The sequence below is a fragment of the Gadus macrocephalus genome, chromosome 10 (assembly GCF_031168955.1).
Source record: "Gadus macrocephalus chromosome 10, ASM3116895v1".
NCBI lineage: Eukaryota > Metazoa > Chordata > Actinopteri > Gadiformes > Gadidae > Gadus > Gadus macrocephalus.
The window spans coordinates 22745222-22762592 of NC_082391.1; the positions used below are offsets into that span (position 1 = coordinate 22745222).

Here is a 17371-nt window from a genome sequence, read left to right on the forward strand (position 1 = left end):
GTCACTGCACAGTTAGCTGTATGTTCTGCTGGAGTCACTGCACAGTCGAAAGTCTGTATGCTGGAGTCACTGTAGAGTTGACTGTATGTTCTGCTGGAGTCTTTGCACAGTGGACTATATAGTTATACTGCACAGTTGCCTGTTTGTATGTTCTACTGGAGTCTCTGCATAGTTGAGTATCCTTGGCTCTACTGGAGTAACAGAACTGTCTGTGGTTCTACTGGAGTCACAGTACTGTCCGTGGTTCTACTGGAGTAACAGAACTGTCTGTGGCTCTACTGGAGTAACAGAACTGTCTCTGGCTCTGCTGGAGTCACAGTACTGTCTGTGGTTCTACTGGAGTAACAGTACTGTCCGTGGTTCTACTGGAGTAACAGTACTGTCCGTGGTTCTACTGGAGTAACAGTACTGTCTGTGGTTCTACTGGAGTAACAGTACTGTCTGTGGTTCTACTGGAGTCACAGTACTGTCTGTGGTTCTACTGGAGTCCCTGCACGGTTCACTGTCTGTGGCTCTCCGTTGGCAGGTATGACGATGGCCCCACACCTGGATGGACACGACATCGCCTTCAACGCCTCCGACCGCAAGTCCTGGAAGAAGTACGCGCGGTCTATGGACGAGTACCTCAAACGTGAGTCCGGGTCGGCCGTCTGTACAGTACAGATGTACAAAGGTCCTTCCAGGGAGGCGTGTCCTCATTGTCCCGGACAGCCATTACAGTGAAAGAGGGGGAGGGAGAGGTGACGGTTGGTGTGGGGGGTGATGTTTAAATCAAGTGGGTGAGCAGGGAGTTAATACTCCAGCACGGATCTCCACTACCGCTGCCCATTATCCCATTTGCATGTCGCAGGGCATTCTGGGAAGGGGAAACCTCTTTGTGGGTCGAGTGCAGCCATTCAACTGTGTGCTTTTCTCCCCTTCTTTTTTCTTACTCTCTTTTGTCGAGCTGCCTTAATCAGAGGCCCGGATTTGGCAGTGAACTGCAGTGGCTCGCATTATTTATGCTCCCCTCTCTCTCTCTCTCTGTCACCCCCTTCTCTCCCTCTCTTTCTTTCACTTGTCCTCCCATTCATATTCTCTCTCTCCAACACGCACGCACGCACAAACACACACCACCCACACCTCCGGACATCCAGCGTATAATGACGGCGTCCAGGAGAGGAAGAACATCCACTGTTCGCAGGAGAAGTACTTCATGCAGGATCACTTGGAGGAGACCTTGGAGCGCAAGGCCTGTCAGTTCAAGAGGTCCTGGCTGGGGGAGTGTTCCGGCTTGCAGGACCCCCACTACGGCTATTCTCTGGGGAAGCCGTGCGTTTTTCTCCGCATGAACCGGGTAAGTATGAAATGTATGAACCCTGAACCCCCCCCCCCCCCCCCCCGAACTCCTCAGTACTTTACCTAGTGGATAATCCAGGGACTGCAGGCGATGCCTTTGTGGATGACACCTTTCTGCATGGCTCTTTATCGTTGCAGATTCTTGGATACCTCCCAGGCCAAGGAAAAGCCATTAATGTGACCTGTGGTGTTAAGGTAATGATGTAGTCCTCATTGTCACGCTCTGCCCGTGGTCGTCATGTTGGAGGAGGGCTAAGCGTGTCTATGTTCTGATTTTGTCTTCAGAAAGGCAACCCTGAAGCCTTGGGAGAAGTCGAGTTCTTCCCTAAAAGTCTCTTTGATTTGAAGTACTATCCGTACTACGGGAAGCTCAGACACGTAAGTGGCGCTCACGAAAATCGCACATCGTTTTAAACTGTGCCGTTAAACAGGGTGTGAGGTACTGTGAAGCATCACGCCTGATCTTCACGTCAGGCGTGTGGTTTGAAACCCTTTTGTCTTCTGTGTCTCAGGTGAACTACTCTGCCCCGGTGGTGGCGGTTCGTTTTGCAGGCGTGCAATACGACGCTCATATCTATGTACAATGCAAACTCAACGGCAAGGGAATCATCAACGACTCCCCGACCGACCGCTACCTGGGCGCCATCTCCTTCACTCTGGACATCGGAGCGTAGCGGCTGGCGATCGGGACGCTCGGCAAACCGCTCCGATGACAATATGAGACGTAAAGTGTTAGTGACAAATCTCATTAACTTGAAGTTTTCCCGGTCCCTTTCATTTCCGAGTTTGTGCCTTCAGTTTTAAAAGTAATTTCCTAAAGAAAAGAAACGTTACACAACACGTTTGTCCCATAGGTGTTGGATAACACAAACACACGGACACACATACACACACAAAAACAGAGCACGCTGAGAAAAGGAGTAGTAGGAAATATCATTGGATACCTGATATTTTATAATTATTAGCAGGATTAATACAACTAAATTTGCATTATAGAAGGCATATTTTACATACTGGCCAATAGTTAGCTAATAGCTATGCAAATCCAATTTTGACTTTTAACTATTAATAGATATTTAGAAAACCTGTTGAGTGGGGCTATGATAAAGTTTTGTTTATCACATTTTGTATGACAAGTTGACTAATTTCTTGCATACATTTCAAACACTTGTATATTTTAAGATTTCACAGATCTACATCAACGTTGTCTCAAAGCAGGACTGTAAAAAAAAACATTTAAATAAATGCAAAATAGAGCATTACTTATCATTTTGAGTAGAACAGTAATATATGAAGAAACATTTTAAGCCACCTCTTGACTTTGTTTTTGTAAAAACATCCGAGTGCTTTGGAAAATGAAACACCACAGACGACTGTGAACAATAAAAGGAAATATGAAACAATGTGTAATAGTTTGTTTTCTTTCAAAACACAACTTCCCCCAAAGCATTAAAATACCTAATTCTTCACTACTCTCCTTTAGTCATTGTTTTGTTAAAATACTTTAATGATTGATTTTAGACATGGATAATCTTAACCAAGTTTTCTCCTCAATGGAGATTCACTGAAGTGTAATTTCTCAAGAAAGTTAACTATTTTCCTAACATAACCCACCCACATCAGTATTTTAAACTTAAGCATCTTTACTGTTCAAAGTATGAACAGCACAGTGAGCGGCCACCGACCATGAAATGTCTTGTGCGTTGATGCCTTGCATCGACACACAAAACATAAACTCTGAATAGAATACAATACAGCTCGAAAACATGAGATCAACTTTATTTAATTTGTTTCCCACTTCAATCGAAACCAGTGTATGATTTCCCACATTCTTCATCACATGGAGACAGACTCAGGGGGCACTCAAAATAATTACAAAAGGCACACATTCTGTCCAGGAGGTTGTCACCAGTACTAGGGCTGAAGTTCACGCAGAAAACAACATGACGACTCAAGAACAGCAAGGATAATCATTGACTGAAGCCCCAAGTGTGTACATGACTGCACAGAAAAATAATTGTGTGGATGTGATGGTGCAAATACAAGGAGGCTTGGGCCTGTGTGCAGCCGTTATATAGTCAGTTATTACCGATAGTGAACGTGATTCTTTAAGTGCAAATCAGGTCTGACTGGAATTCTTCTATCAGTGTGGGGAGTAGGCTTAATCCAGATCTGAGACCAATTTAATGTTGCTCCAATTGACTACCTTTAATCATAAATGTATTACAAAAAATAAACAAAAAAATTTACCTAATTTTCGTATACATTCACTTGAGTGAACCAACATGAAACAAAACATTTCAGCACAAAGTAAAGGGACCAAGAAACCCTTCCTCTGACGACCTTTTCCTGAGAAGGTCCTTAACATTAGCACTAGTTAGTAAAGCCAGCCTCAATCACATTTAAACAACACCGATTCCACCGCTGGTTAAAAGGTCTTCATACGTTACTGTCCCTTTCATTGAGTTAACGTCTTCCTGAACATTTAATGCAAAAAGCACAATTTCTCTTGAGTGTGCGTTTCATCATGTGCAAGTCATTAGAAGCGATACATGCGAGTACAAAAATAAAACCGCAGCGCAGGGCTGCAAACCAATGAAAGTACGAGTCTGAAGTTCTATTGGATGAGCACGTCAATACAGAATACTGTGGAATTGGTCATGAAATCAAAGAAATCATTCTATACATATAGAATAGTTAACATAGTTAATACAGAGACATACATTTGAAAAAGGGGGGGGGGTGAGTGGTCACCCTAGGGAAGGGAATTGCCAGCTACCAAAACATTAGATGAATAACATGCAATCTATTAATTAAGAATTAAACGATAATCAGTCTGTTTGGGTGCTTGATCAAGTTGTTGGAGGACAGGACAATGAAAAAGCAGCCAAAAGGAGAAAAAGCTCTGATGGGCGGTCTTTAAACTCTTTCACGGGTACAGGAAAATATCAGGTCAACTGATTAGGAACTAAGAGGAGAAACAGACAGCCCCCCCATCCACAAGGGGCAGCGGTCGACAGATGGGGGAGGGGTCGGGAGGAGATGCTGTTAGAGGAAGTAGGGTTTGGAAGCAGTGTTAGGGTTGCCAGGGAGACAGAAGCTGGGGTTAGGGGGGGGGGGGTGCGGGGAGCGCCTATACTGACTGGTAGCCGGTGCGGCTCTTCCTTCGGCCAATCAGGTAAGAGATAAGCACAAGGATGATTAGGAAGCTGAGTGCCACACCCACTGCAATGGGCACCAGAAAGCTCAAATCAGAGTCCAGGAAGCATTCCTCAGCTAACGTAAACAAACAAAGAGAGAGAGACAGAGAGACAGAGAGTTAATGATTTAGTCAGCAGACGGATAATATTAAATAAAGAGGGGGTGAACAGGATCACATGGCACAGAATTTCAAACTGCAATGAAGGTGCAAGAAAGCAGTCCAAACATAGACTCACGCACTCGTTCAACCGCGTGGGATAAGTGGCAATCGACGGAACAACACAAATCGGATACAATGGCTGTAATTACATTAAATGTTCACACTGCGTTACATCGAGGAAGGACACACACTGAACACGGAGGCAATAGGAAGCATCATCTATGGTTAACATGCAGACTCATGAAGTCGTTTCTCTTTTTTTCTTCACACAGTTAGGCAAAAGGCATCCGGCATTGAATACTGGTGGTACTGGGTGAAATAATGGGATTAGAAAGACTCATAGCCACTGGCTTGGTTTCGCTTTCTTCCAATGAAATAGGCCAGCAGCACAATAAGAATGAGAACAACCAGGGCGACTCCAACCGCTATGGGAACAAGGAAGCTCTCATCGAGCGTGCAATCCTCGGCTAGACGAGAGTGAAGAGAGCAGACACAGGAACGTTTTAGAAAACAGAGGGAGGGTGAAGAACTAAGAAACACAACAATGAACGGTGACTAGGTCAACATTAACATGCCCCCCCTAAAGAAATGGAAAATGTGTCGTTAAAATGAAAGAATTTACACATGGATCCGGGACAAAGAACATACTTTATTTCCATACTTTTGATTTAGAAAAACAAAAAAGATGCACTCATAATGACACCAAGATTTTCCATCCGATTTATCACAGATAAAAGCCTAAAAGAATGAAAACGACGTCAGCAATCATTTGTAGACGAGCGATTTGTGAGTGGGTTGGGATTTGCAGCACTAGATCCCTTTGCTAAATGAAACCCCAAACGAAAGAGCCGCACCGAACCATCTCTGAGCATGGCTCAAAGTGAGACAACTTTCCGGTCATTCGACCTCTAGAAGAGACGATAGTTTGAGTGGGTTGGTTTTCAGCACACTAACTAGTAGAGTGGTGCTGCAAATCCCTCCCCTACTTTGGTTAGGGCAGCAAACGCCTTAAAAAGCAGGCAAGCGTTGACCAAAGTGACCATAACAAAATGAGAAGCAAATCAAAATCTATTAATACACTGATTCATGCATGTTTAATGGTTTGATCGCAAGCAACCTAAAAATATATCAAATCAAAAGTCATTTCTAATGCGGTTGTAGTGCTGTAGTGAAGGACTAGAGGGCTGTTAAACTAGTACACACAGGTACACAGTGTCTACAAACTGGTACAGCGGAGACGGACACACAAAACACACACATGGACAGGCTTCAGGGCACTGAATTGTGCGACCAGCACAAGTTTATTTCCAGCATTCATAACGATTAACCTATACTACAACACGGGTGACTATGCAGCATACATTTCAACAGGCATGTCAAACATGTGGAGAAGGCCTAAGTGCATTGACATGAAGCCCTCTTCAGCCAGAGAGCGATCCCTTTACCAAACATAATGCCCACAGAGCCTATCCGTGGATGAGGAACTATGTGACCTTTGAGACTGGCGCTACACAACGTTTTGGATGGGTGGAATATTTGTTTGTACAGAAGGAGATTCGTGACCTGACAATTATCTAAATTTTTCAAAAAGGCGTGGTCGTCGGAGGAGCCGTCTCAATCTGTTCCCCTGATCCACAGGAGGAACTCACAAGGATGTCAGCGGTGGACATTCTTTAAACAAAGTGCAAAGAAGGCGAGATGGGTTTCTGTAAGATTTGAGTTTCCATGACAAGGAAACGACTTTACATGTTGTCAACATGGATCCGCAACATTAATACGATTGGAGGCAACATAACTCAAAAACTGAAGAAAGCTAAATAATAACTCAAATGTGGGATTTAAGAGACAAAATATGGTTTAATATTGAATTAGAAATTGCCGAATCGAGGGAATGTCAATGAGTCCTTTTCTACGTATGAGATTTAAGTAATTCAAGGGGGAGGGGTCAAACGTGTCATCTAATCGTGCATGGCGGAGAAAACCTTTGAGACTATTTATTGCTAACTAAATTATCTGATTTATCTTTTCCAATTTGAGTGACGTTTTTAAAAAGCAGGGCACTGTATCTTGCAGTCATGTACAACCAATAAAAGTCAAATAAAAAACAAAACAAAAAGGAAAAAGGACCAACCAGACAACAGAATGAACAACAATGAAGCGACAAAAACAATGGGGTGGAAAGTTTGGGCCTCAGGAATTATTTCCTTTTTTGGTTTTGAAATAATAATACAAGGATAATACTAAAATATAACATTTTTACAAATTATTTTTTTAGTGCTTAACATCAAGCGATATTCAGAATAATCCGATTATTCAATTTTCTGGAGAAACACTGAGTCGTGTTCTGACTGAAACATAAATCCCAAATCAGCTTGAAAAGTTGCTACCATCAGCATGTAATGCAGTTAATATCCAATATAACTGAACAATTAATATTCCCAAATAATCCAAAAAGACCAAACTTGAAAGCCCCGTAAAAACGATGAAGGATTAACGTAGGACCCGCTCTAGAGAGTCTGGTATCCAACATAAGTCTTCCTTCGACCAATGATATAGGCAACCACTACAATGAGAATCAAGCCAGTCAGTGCACAGCCAACAATGATTGGAATTAAGGCAGTGGTGTCATCCATTGAACATTCATGAGCTGCAGATAGAGAGAGAGTTAATCAACAAGGGAATCAGGAGGCGCCTGTTTGACAACAAAGCTCAACGGTCAAACACTTCACATTTGCAGGTTATTTTCAACTTGTTTTATTGCCAATAGGAAATATGGATCTTCTGTACAGTTTACGGTTGAAGGTGATTGGTCAGATTACACATGAGTGATGGTTTGGTTCATCTTTAATCTTTTTTGAGGATGCATCCATTAGGCTACATGTTGTACCATGAATTATGTTTACAATTATTTAAATCGGATCATATCATGCCACTATAAAATTATGCGATTGTGTATGAAATCAAATGTGATACAAATGATACGTGTTAAAGGCAAAAGAGCAACACTTAACTTACCTTCCTAACTTGAATAACAAAAGGAAGTTAACGGACCCAACTCGACCTAAGGTCCTTGCTGTAGCGTTACCCAGCCTTAAAGGTTTGCTCAGAGACTGAATGGTCAATTGAGCTTCCTCTTTTCCTTCTAGCCAATTTGAGTGAGTCCAACAACCCTTACTTAACTTTGATTAGCGTTACCTCATTCCTTCTAAATAGGGTCATCTTTTTTGCAATAATTTGTCATTGGATCCCTTCTGCCCTTAGCTCTATTGCAAGGCCTGTCCCCCAGAAGATAAGGCAGGTGTGTGTCTGCAGGTGTGTGTGTGTGTGTTGGTGGAACCTACCCGTGCTGAATTTCCCGCTGGCGACGGCGAAGGGCTGCACATGCAGGTCGAAGGTGTGGAGGGCGAGGGACTCGCTGATGTTGTAGCTCTGCTCCTTGTTGCACATGTAGGAGCTGCCCACCGACGCCACCCACAGACTCAGGTTAGTGTTCTCGCTATAGAACTGTTGCCCTGTGGGATGGAGAATACGTTGTGTGAAAGAACCCCCCCCAACGGCACAAAGACACCTCAATGTAGGACCGCAGAGTCGCAGAAGACTCAAGACTATGCAGAGTCTATGGGATCTCTGAACAAGAGAGTCCTGCCCTAAAGAATAGTACTCATCATTGAGTAGCATCTTACCGTAGATATCTTTGTTGCACACGGGGAACGGGTTAACCTAGCGATTGTTAGTGCTTGGCACTTGGCTCTATGACCGTCCTTACTGTACCGACGGCGATATGGTGTCGTTTCTTTTTCTTCCGACAAATGTACTTACTGTAAGACTCTTTGGATAAAAGCGTCAGCTAAATGTTAACGTCAAATGTACTGTGATGTAGAGGGGGCGGTGAAGGGCTGGGGGTCGTGACCCCGCTCACCTGAGCCGGTCGTGATGTTGACGGTGACGGCGTGCAGGTGGAACTTGGCCGTCTCCTGTGAACCGCAGGAGACAGAGTACAACATTAACCCAAACGGCCCTCCCACCACCTCGGCACCTTACTGTGTCCTTGACTGTATTTATGCCGCGCTTTTCTATCCAGCGGCCACTCAAAGCTGTACAACACTGCCTCACATTCACCCGTTCACGCACACATCCACACCCCGACGGCGGAGTCAGCCCCTGAAGGCGACGACCGGCTGGTCAGGAGCAGTCAGGGTGAGGCGTCTCGCTCAGGGACACTCTGCTCGGAGGAGCCGGGGCTCGAACCAGCGACCTCCCGGTTACCAGCCAACCCGCTCTACCTCCTGAGCCACAGGGCCCCCCCCCCCCTCTGTGTTCAGCAGGCGGGCTTACGTTGACGAAGGTGAACACCAGAGTGGCGGTGGGGTTGCTCAGCACCAGCTGGCTGCTGTTCACGCCGCAGGTCCCCGAGGCGTTCGTCCCGTTGGGCTCCAGGTTCATCTTCTGGAGCTTTTAGGAAAGGAAGGAAAGACGAGCAAACGGCAGCCAATGAGCACGTCGCCACGAGAGGCTCAGGCAGAGAGCGACTTTTAAAAAGCCGTGGCTGTGAATACCTGTCCTTGAATCTTGAATCCGATGCTCAGGCCGAAGTCGGCCATGAGACAAGCCGTGCTGTTGACCCCCGTGGTGACATGGTACTTCCCGGTCGTGGGTGTTGGGAGCATGGGGGTCGGGATGGCGGTGGTGGGTGCTGCGGCGGTGGTGGGTGCTGCGGTGGAGGTGTTGGTGGGGGCGGGACTGGGCGTGATCGGCACATCAGCGGCGCATGACGTAACTAAACGGTGGGAGAACGGGAACGTCAGCAACATGTACCAGACGTACGCGGTGAGGTCGCCGTGCGGAGGCATCGTGACCCGGGTACTTACTTTCTTGGCTCTTGCTGCCGTTGGCCACAAACGCCTGGATGAGAACGCTCCACAGGGTCTGGCTCACGCCGCCCTCCCGGATCACGTCCTGGCTGTTGCAGGAGTAGCAGGTTCCGAGGACGGCCTTCGACAGGTTCGTGGCGTTCACGTTCACGGTCACACTCATCGTCTCTGTGACGAACCAAGGAGAAATGTGGATTAATGGGGGTCCCCATCGCTGGGCATAGACGGTTATGTTCATGTGTGATTAGGATCATGCAAGTAAAGTTGTTCCGATGCCAGTTTTGAAATCCTCCGATATGGCCTAAAATGTAGTATCGGGTGTCAGCGAGTACGCAAGCCTATGCGCCGACCATCATGTGACTAGCTCCTTTAATACACAGGCAAAGAACATCACAAACACATGCAGCGTTATGCTTCGCTCGTTGATGGTCAGAGATGGATAGTCGGAATGGGAAACACGTCATCTACGACCTTCGTGTGTTCGAGCTACCATGTCGGAATAACATGGATGCTCACGCTTAACTAAAAGAATGCAAATGCATTATTATAATTCTAGAATATAAATGTAAATTATCTAGTTCTGAAGAAAAATCAAATTGTCGACGGTAGGGGAACCATCTAAATATTGCGGTCAACGTAAGAGAACCCTTCAAAAAGAACACGTGCTGTTAGTAGTTACAATGCTAGATGCTGTATCGGTATATACTCGGGTCTGTCGATCCTCAATTTCAGGAATCGGTACCGGAAGGAAAAAAATATATATCGGAACATCTCTACATATAAAATTTTTGTATATGCTACACGTGAATCTCCTAAGATGGCGCAATTTGATTGGTGGGCAATAACCCATGGTTAAGATCTCAAACTCGGGAAATCGTTTATCACAAAGTATCCCGCTTTGTTTGCTAATAAAAACTAATAAATCCCGGCCAAAAAGTGTTATCTTGTGTTAACGTTCCCCACTATTCACTTCACCTAATCACTTTTAAATATTCATGAGGCTTTGTGATCACCGTTTGACGTGGCGTTGGGGAAGACGGCCGCGTCGGCGAGGTTGAGGTCGACGGTGACGGAGTCGGCCTGGTAGTTCTGCGCTCCCTTGCTGAAGGTCATGGTCCAGGAGTGTCCCTGGCCGAAGCTGAGACGCAGGGTGGAGCTGCTGTTGGCACAGGAGCTCCCGTTGGTGAGCACGGCGTCAGGGAGGGAGAACACCGCCGTGGCGTTCTGGAAGACACCAACCACGCACCGTCACTCAACAGGAACAGGAATCATTTTACAGGCAGGAGTCGTGAAAACATGAATCATGCTACTGTGCTCCAAGAGCACATTTAAAAAGTGGCTGGTGAAACAAAAAAAAGCCTGTTTAATCAATACCTTTTGTAAATTTAAAACCAATATAAGCTCCTAAATATGCATAAATATTAGCCTACATAATGTACACTGATACGATAATTTAAGTTACGATGGATCCAAGCTTGACCTGTTACAAGCTTGACCTGTTTTAATAAAAGTTTCTGCTTAACTTCTAAAGGGGTGATCAAAGTGGTCAACATTTTTATGGGAACAAGGAGGACACCAGATTAAAGAGAGCTTAGTGCTGTTGAATAATTGGTCCTTATGCAGATGGCTCAAATGTATCACATCAACAATCATTATATTGTCATTGCCAAGGATGAACCCAACAAGGCCATAGGATGAGCAAAGAGATAAATAGATGAGAAAACCATTTGGATGATGGACCCACCTTGTCTCCGATGGCCTCGTAGGCGACGGAGAAGTTCACCTTCAGGTTTGCATACAGACAGAGCTTGCCTTCAGTGTTGTTCACCAACACCTCAGTCGCACTGGTCAACTGGGTGCCTGCAAAACAAAGATATTCTCCATTAGTAAAGACAAAGCAGTTTGGTTTTAAAGGTTATACTTTTAAAAGTTAACAATGGAGCAAACATTTGTTGGCATAATGTTGGTTTGAAGAAATTATTTTTGGATGGAAAATTTTCCCTTTCGGTTTTGTTACACATTGAGGAATCGAATGTGCCAAGTCATGAAGTACTGTCCCCTAGGGCTGGACGATTAATTTAATTTTGATCGCTATTTTGCGTCAAACGATCACAAAGCTAATATAACAGCTGGATACATATACATTACTTTAGATAAGAACATTTTCTATTTGACCTTTTTGTGTATTTTTATAAGACGAAATGTCAGTAAGACGAAAAAATAAGACGAAAAGTTCTCAGTTACAAAGTGTTTTTAGGAGAGACATCCAAAAACAATAAAAAAAAAAACATGTTTTCAAACTCAAAAATAAATCGATAAATTCAATATTGACCCCCATAATTATGATTATGATTATGATTTTTCCCATAATCGAGCAGCCCTACTCTCTCCTAGAGTCTGACCTCAGCAAGTGGAACCATTGGACCACAAAATAGCAGCAAATGGACCTTGAGAGATCCCCTCTAGAGATGATTGGCCGCCCGTTACTTATTGAAACATATCCGGTCCACCTCAATTTTGAGAAAAACTATTTTGTGTAGAACATTTTTACAAATTCACACCTAATAACCTAACATTTTTATGAAGGAACCCTATTTTAGCCCGGTCTAAAACATGTTCACTAGTATAAAATGTTATCTTTCATATTTGAGAGAAAACGGGAGTAGAATACTAGGGTTTTGCCAGCCTCTCTACCAACAAGTCTGTTATTGTGCCCCTTTGCTCCGAATGTTGGCAGGGTTTTCTCATGACGAAGAAGTCGTAAACTCCCTAAGGTCACGACCATGGGTCACGACCCCGTGTCGAGGTGGATCTGTGTGGAGCTCCATCTTAGCAGCTGTTGAGTTTGATGTCGGGGTCAGAGAGGGGTGAAGCTTCTGGGACACAGAAGCTGTGTTCGAAATCGTTCTCTATTCCCTATATAGTGTACATGATATAGTGCACTATATAGGGAATAGGGAACGAGAATTCGGACACTACGCTGAACATTTCTAAACGTCATTTGCGTCAGTAAATGCGCCGGGTATTTGTGTGACGCAGACAGATGCGCCCACATCATGTAAACAAACCGGGCACTCACGAGGAAAGCTGGAGGTTGTATGATGTTGAATGTTACATTTCCTTGTTTAATTAATTTTGAATGTTAAATATTCTATGTTAAATCCCAAATAAATTGTTGACATTTCTAAACGAAAGCCGGAGACTCCATCATTAAATGTATTCATTTTCGCGGTTATTCGGCTTCTTCTTCTCCCCTGGAAAAATACAACCGCATTGCATTGTGGTATACGGGAGTAACATGTAGGGAACATCGTATGTACCCTATTAAGTCCACTATAATATAGTGCCCTATATAGTGGACCACTGAGAATTCGAACACCCTACAAAATGGCGTGCACCCCATTTAGTGCACTACATCCATGATAGGGAACGATTTCGAACACAGCTAGAGTATAACACGACGCGCGTGTTCATTGAGAAGCTCCGAATAGGCAGTGTTTTTCTTTATGCTTCCGAGAGGGTTAAGGCCTCTCATACATGATAGAACCATAGATAGACGGAGCATTGGCTGCTGGGACGCGAGAAATACGGCCGCCATCTTGGAGTGGTCAACCGGGAGCAGCAACAGGAGCTGTGTTCGAAATCGTTCCCTATACACTCGTTCCCTATTCCCTATATAGTGTACATGATTTAGTGCACTATATAGGGAATGGGGAACGAGAATTCGGACACTACGCTGAACATTTCTAAACGTCATTTGCGTCAGTAAATGCGCCGGGTATTTGTGTGACGCAGACAGATGAGCCCACATCATGTAAACATACCAGGCACTCACGAGGAAAGCTGGAAGTTGTATTGATGTTGAATGTTACATTTCCTTGTTCAAGTATTTTTTTTATTAATTTTGAATGTTAAATATTCTATGTTAAATCCCAAATAAATTGTTGACATTTCTAAACGAAAGCCGGAGACTCCATCATTAAATGTATTCGTTTTCGCGGTTATTCAGCTTCTTCTTCTCCTCCGGAAAAACACGACCGCATTGCATTGTGGTATACGGGAGTAACATGTAGGGAACATCGTATGTACCCTATTTTAAGTCCACTATATAGTGCCCTATATAGTGGACCACTGAGAATTCGAACACCCTACAAAATGGCGTGCACCCTATTTAGTGCACTACATCCATGATAGGGAACGATTTCGAACACAGCTAGGATGCCGGGCAGCGAGTTTATTTTTTGCAGGGTGGTAGCGGGAAGCTCGTGAATATTCATGAGGGAACTCATCCCTCATTGGCTGGGACTTGGCTCGCTGGGACTTTGTCAGAGGGCTTGTGAAAATCACGAACGCAAATAAATGAAACGTTGTTATAAATCAACACAAATCATTGTATCAATAGTGTGACACATGTTATACAGTAGTTGTTTTTAGACGAGTTAGCATTACGAGCTAACGTTTGTTTTGGCACTTACAGAAAGGTAGCTATAGAGTTGCCGTGTAGTAGGTGGATAATGGATTGATAGGTGAAAATCAATATTAAAATTCATTTAGCCCTACGCGAAAATATTCTATGGATAGGCCTACAGATTTTATGGCCCTTCTTTCTATAATGTAATTGGTTGTGGGGTGTGGCAGAACCACTATAAACAAATATCAGAAATCATACGGTTTATTCTTATCCATCTACACCTAACCTCCAGCAGCTCCATCTCCTCAAAGTTGACATGGGTCTGGCAAATGTTGCAAGCTTTAATAAATCCTGCCATTATGCTCACTACTTCTAGAAACAGAACAGAATGGAATCTTAATGAAAATATCAAGACATGGATGGACAACAATTAGAAAAAAAAAACTTGGAAACAATCACCAGCTGCCGAAAGCACTGCGATGCGCTATACATAACGTTATAAAATATAATAAATAAAAAAAGGATTTACTACAGTAGCCCAGGCTGTGACACATAACAGTTTCACAGGGGCTTTTAGACGAGTGAGCTAACGTTTGTACTTACAGAAAGGTAGCTATAGAGTTGCCGTGTAGTAGGTGGGTATCATGTGTCACATTATTCGTGTTGATTTATAACAACGTTTAATTCATTTGCGTTCGTGATTTTCACACAAGCCCTCTGACAAAGTCCCAGCGAGCCAAGTCCCAGCCAACAAGTCCCAGCCAATCAGGGATCAGTTCCCTCATGAATATTCACGAGCTTCCCGCTACCACCCTGCAAAAAAAAAAATTCGCTGCCGGGCAGTTGTTCAACGTATAGAGTGGCGAAGTCACGCCCCTTCCGGTAGGGCTCATGGGACCTATGAGATCGAAAAATATGAATGGGTGTCAATGGAGAGAAAATAATTATTTTCTGGTCCCAGTCTTTATATGCCCTGGATTACACATATGTTGTTTGTGGATTTAAAGGATAATTTTTCATGCAAAGAAAACTAAAAATGTTCGTGAAGAAGTTTGATAATTTTAGGTTTTATGTGAGGCCGCTTTGTGAACTACAGCTCTTCGCTGCTCTCGACGCATATGATATACGTCACCACACCCGCCCTTGGAACTCGGCACAGAGATGGCGATCTCTCTGCCCCACTTCACCACTTTTTCCAAGGGGAGGATAAAAGCATCGAAAGAGGTGAAAACCATTATAAATCGGGGGGCACGTGCAGAGTTTCAGTTATGCCGATGGGAAGATTGTCGGTCTTCTCCACGCCAGTCGCAGGGAGCGTGACGTCACATACGAGCCGTGTAGTCTTTCTCGTTGTGTTTTCTCTACAGCCTTTATCTGAACAATTGCACAATAAACGGTCGAACTCTTTGCATGAAAAATTATCCTTTAAATCCACAAACAACATATGTGTAATCCAGGGCATATAAAGACCGGGACCAGAAAATTATTATTTTCTCTCCATTGACACCCATTCATATTTTTCGATCTCATAGGTCCCATGAGCCCTACCGGAAGGGGCGTGACTTCGCCACTCTATTCCTGCTCAAATCGGCGGACAATCCATAATAGGAATCGGGGGATTACTTTTCACAAGCAAGATTTAACATTACCGTACTATTGGTATAATTAGTATTGAATAATAAAACACGCCAAACCATGTGGCCTTTATCATAGCTACACGTATGACAAAAAAACGCAGGAAAATCTGTGGTAGGCTATTCAGTGAGGTATGATTAATTAAATGCGCTGACAGTTCATTGCTCTAGCCTAGCCAAACGGATTACACTGAGTGGAGCGGATGACCACTCCAAGATGGCGGCCCCGCGTCTCGTCAGCGCCAGTAGGCGGTAGCATTCGATGCTCCGTCTATCATATAAGATGTCTATGGATAGAACGGCACAAAGCAACAAGGTTTAACAAAGTTGTGGTTAAGGCCACGGGGACCACACAGCTCCTTCCTTCCTGCGTGAAAACAACATTTCCTTTGAAACGGATAATGCTCAGAGTCCGCTTAACCACTGGTTTCACTTAGAGTTTAATTAACTGCGGTGAAGAAGCAACTGAAACATCGTACACTGCAGAGCATCACGGTTCTGTGAAGTTACAAAATGAAAGTAAAGACAGCGTGGGATGTGGTCAAAGGAAACAAGCGCAGTCTTTTGAAGCTACTAGACGTTACCGAAGATACCGAATGATTGGGTCGAAGGAAACAAATGAAGTCTTGTGTAGTAACTATGTGTTATTGAAGATAGCGTGTGATTGGGTCAAAGGAAACAAGTACAGTCAGACAGAACAACCATGAAGACATCAACACGACTCCCTCTTTAATGCCTGAGTCATTGTACGGGAGGGTAGGAAACTAACACAGCAGGACGCTAAAGGTCACGGTTCTGCGTAGCGATTTCACAGACCATTGCTCATCATGTGCAGACCATAAAACCCAGATAAGCTTAAGCTCAAAACAGATGCCCCTGTTTTGAGGACACCTGACTTATTAATGCGTTCAGGCAAAGCAAACCACGTCCAAAGTATAACAGCTAACCTCAGTGAACCATAATATCCCAGACAGATCACCAGGCGTGGTCTGATCAGTCATGTTGTTGAATCTGATAAAAGTGGATTGTTGGCCTCCGTGGTGCGTTCAGCGCTAGCTCACCCGCACTGACGTAGATAGCAAATATCTACCTAGCACAGCACCGAGACTAACAAGTAGCCAGCTAGCACAACATAAAGGCTAACATGTAGTCGCCTAGCACAACATAGAGGCTAACAAGTAGCCACCTAGCACAACACAGAAGCTAACATGTATCCACCTAGCACAACACGGAGGCTAGATGCTGAGTCAAAGGATCATGGCTGCCGGGGATTACGCAGGGTTATTTTCGTATTCAAATTAAACGCACATTTTTATTAGGATTTGCAGTGTCAGCCCTGTGAGACGAACAATAGTTATTAAAGTATCAGTGCGTGTTTTCAGCGGAGAGCCGAAGTCCGACGTCAGGCCCGAAGGGTCCTAGAAGTTTCACCATTCGACCAACAACAAGTCGTGCCGACGTGCGGAGCTGAATCACCGCGGTACGTACCTAGTCCGAGGGCCAGGAAGAGTACTGCACGGTGGATCATGTTGGCCGGATGGTTTGTTGTTCTTGACCACAGCGAGTAGCCGACTTGAGCTTGAGACGCTTGCAGGTGAACCCAGACTGCAGCTACCGACTGTACCAGGAAATGGACCCGGTCTGGTCATATGACTGACTGCTGGAGGTGGTGTCATAACAGAGGCGTGGCGTCATAAGGCCCATTTTAAACACTGTCATCAATTATATAGGAGCTTAGTTACTGTCAAAGTCTTAA

At 44.3% G+C, this 17371-nt stretch overlaps 2 protein-coding genes and 1 long non-coding RNA gene across 5 annotated transcripts in view; 1 reads left to right on the forward strand and 2 right to left on the reverse strand.

The window, feature by feature from the left end:
• Positions 1-2741, forward strand: part of atp1b4 (ATPase Na+/K+ transporting subunit beta 4) — a 7305-nt gene extending 4564 nt beyond the window's left edge. The window contains exons 5-9 of the mRNA XM_060063254.1: positions 527-631; positions 1137-1336; positions 1477-1533; positions 1624-1716; positions 1851-2741. Of these exons, the coding sequence (XP_059919237.1) occupies positions 527-631; positions 1137-1336; positions 1477-1533; positions 1624-1716; positions 1851-2012 (617 nt within the window). The 3' untranslated portion in view covers positions 2013-2741. The remainder of the gene's footprint in view (positions 1-526; positions 632-1136; positions 1337-1476; positions 1534-1623; positions 1717-1850) is intronic.
• A 360-nt stretch (positions 2742-3101) lies between these two features.
• On the reverse strand, positions 3102-17270 carry lamp2 (lysosomal-associated membrane protein 2). Of its 3 annotated transcripts, none has more exons than XM_060063247.1 (9): positions 17104-17270; positions 11315-11430; positions 10584-10794; positions 9568-9738; positions 9256-9476; positions 9035-9151; positions 8619-8673; positions 8041-8211; positions 3102-4614 (listed from the first exon to the last, which is right to left on the reverse strand). In XM_060063247.1, the coding sequence occupies exons 1-9, from the start codon at positions 17141-17143 to the stop codon at positions 4472-4474; spliced, it is 1245 nt and encodes a 414-aa protein (XP_059919230.1). In that variant the 5' UTR covers positions 17144-17270; the 3' UTR covers positions 3102-4471. The 3 variants fall into 3 exon arrangements, with proteins under 3 accessions (XP_059919230.1, XP_059919232.1, XP_059919231.1); XM_060063249.1 differs by lacking the exon at positions 3102-4614 and adding an exon at positions 4826-5166; XM_060063248.1 differs by lacking the exon at positions 3102-4614 and adding an exon at positions 5329-7346 and having other exon boundaries at positions 17104-17269.
• Positions 11806-13108, reverse strand: LOC132466559 (uncharacterized). The gene is made up of 3 exons (XR_009527886.1): positions 13014-13108; positions 12184-12460; positions 11806-12139 (listed from the first exon to the last, which is right to left on the reverse strand). It is a non-coding gene; the product is annotated as an uncharacterized LOC132466559 (long non-coding RNA).
• Positions 17271-17371: the final 101 nt, after the last annotated feature.

Bases quoted from the DNA above. Each gene is read 5' to 3' on its own strand.
- lamp2 (XM_060063247.1), bottom strand. From the start codon at position 17,143: ATGATCCACCGTGCAGTACTCTTCCTGGCCCTCGGACTAG. The intron at 10,795-11,314 runs GTGGGTCCATCA...GGTGTCTTCCAG, and splicing joins ACGAGGCCATCGGAGACAAG to AACGCCACGGCGGTGTTCTC. The intron at 4,615-8,040 runs GTAGGTTCCACC...TGTTTACGTTAG, and splicing joins CAGCGGGAAATTCAGCACGG to CTGAGGAATGCTTCCTGGAC.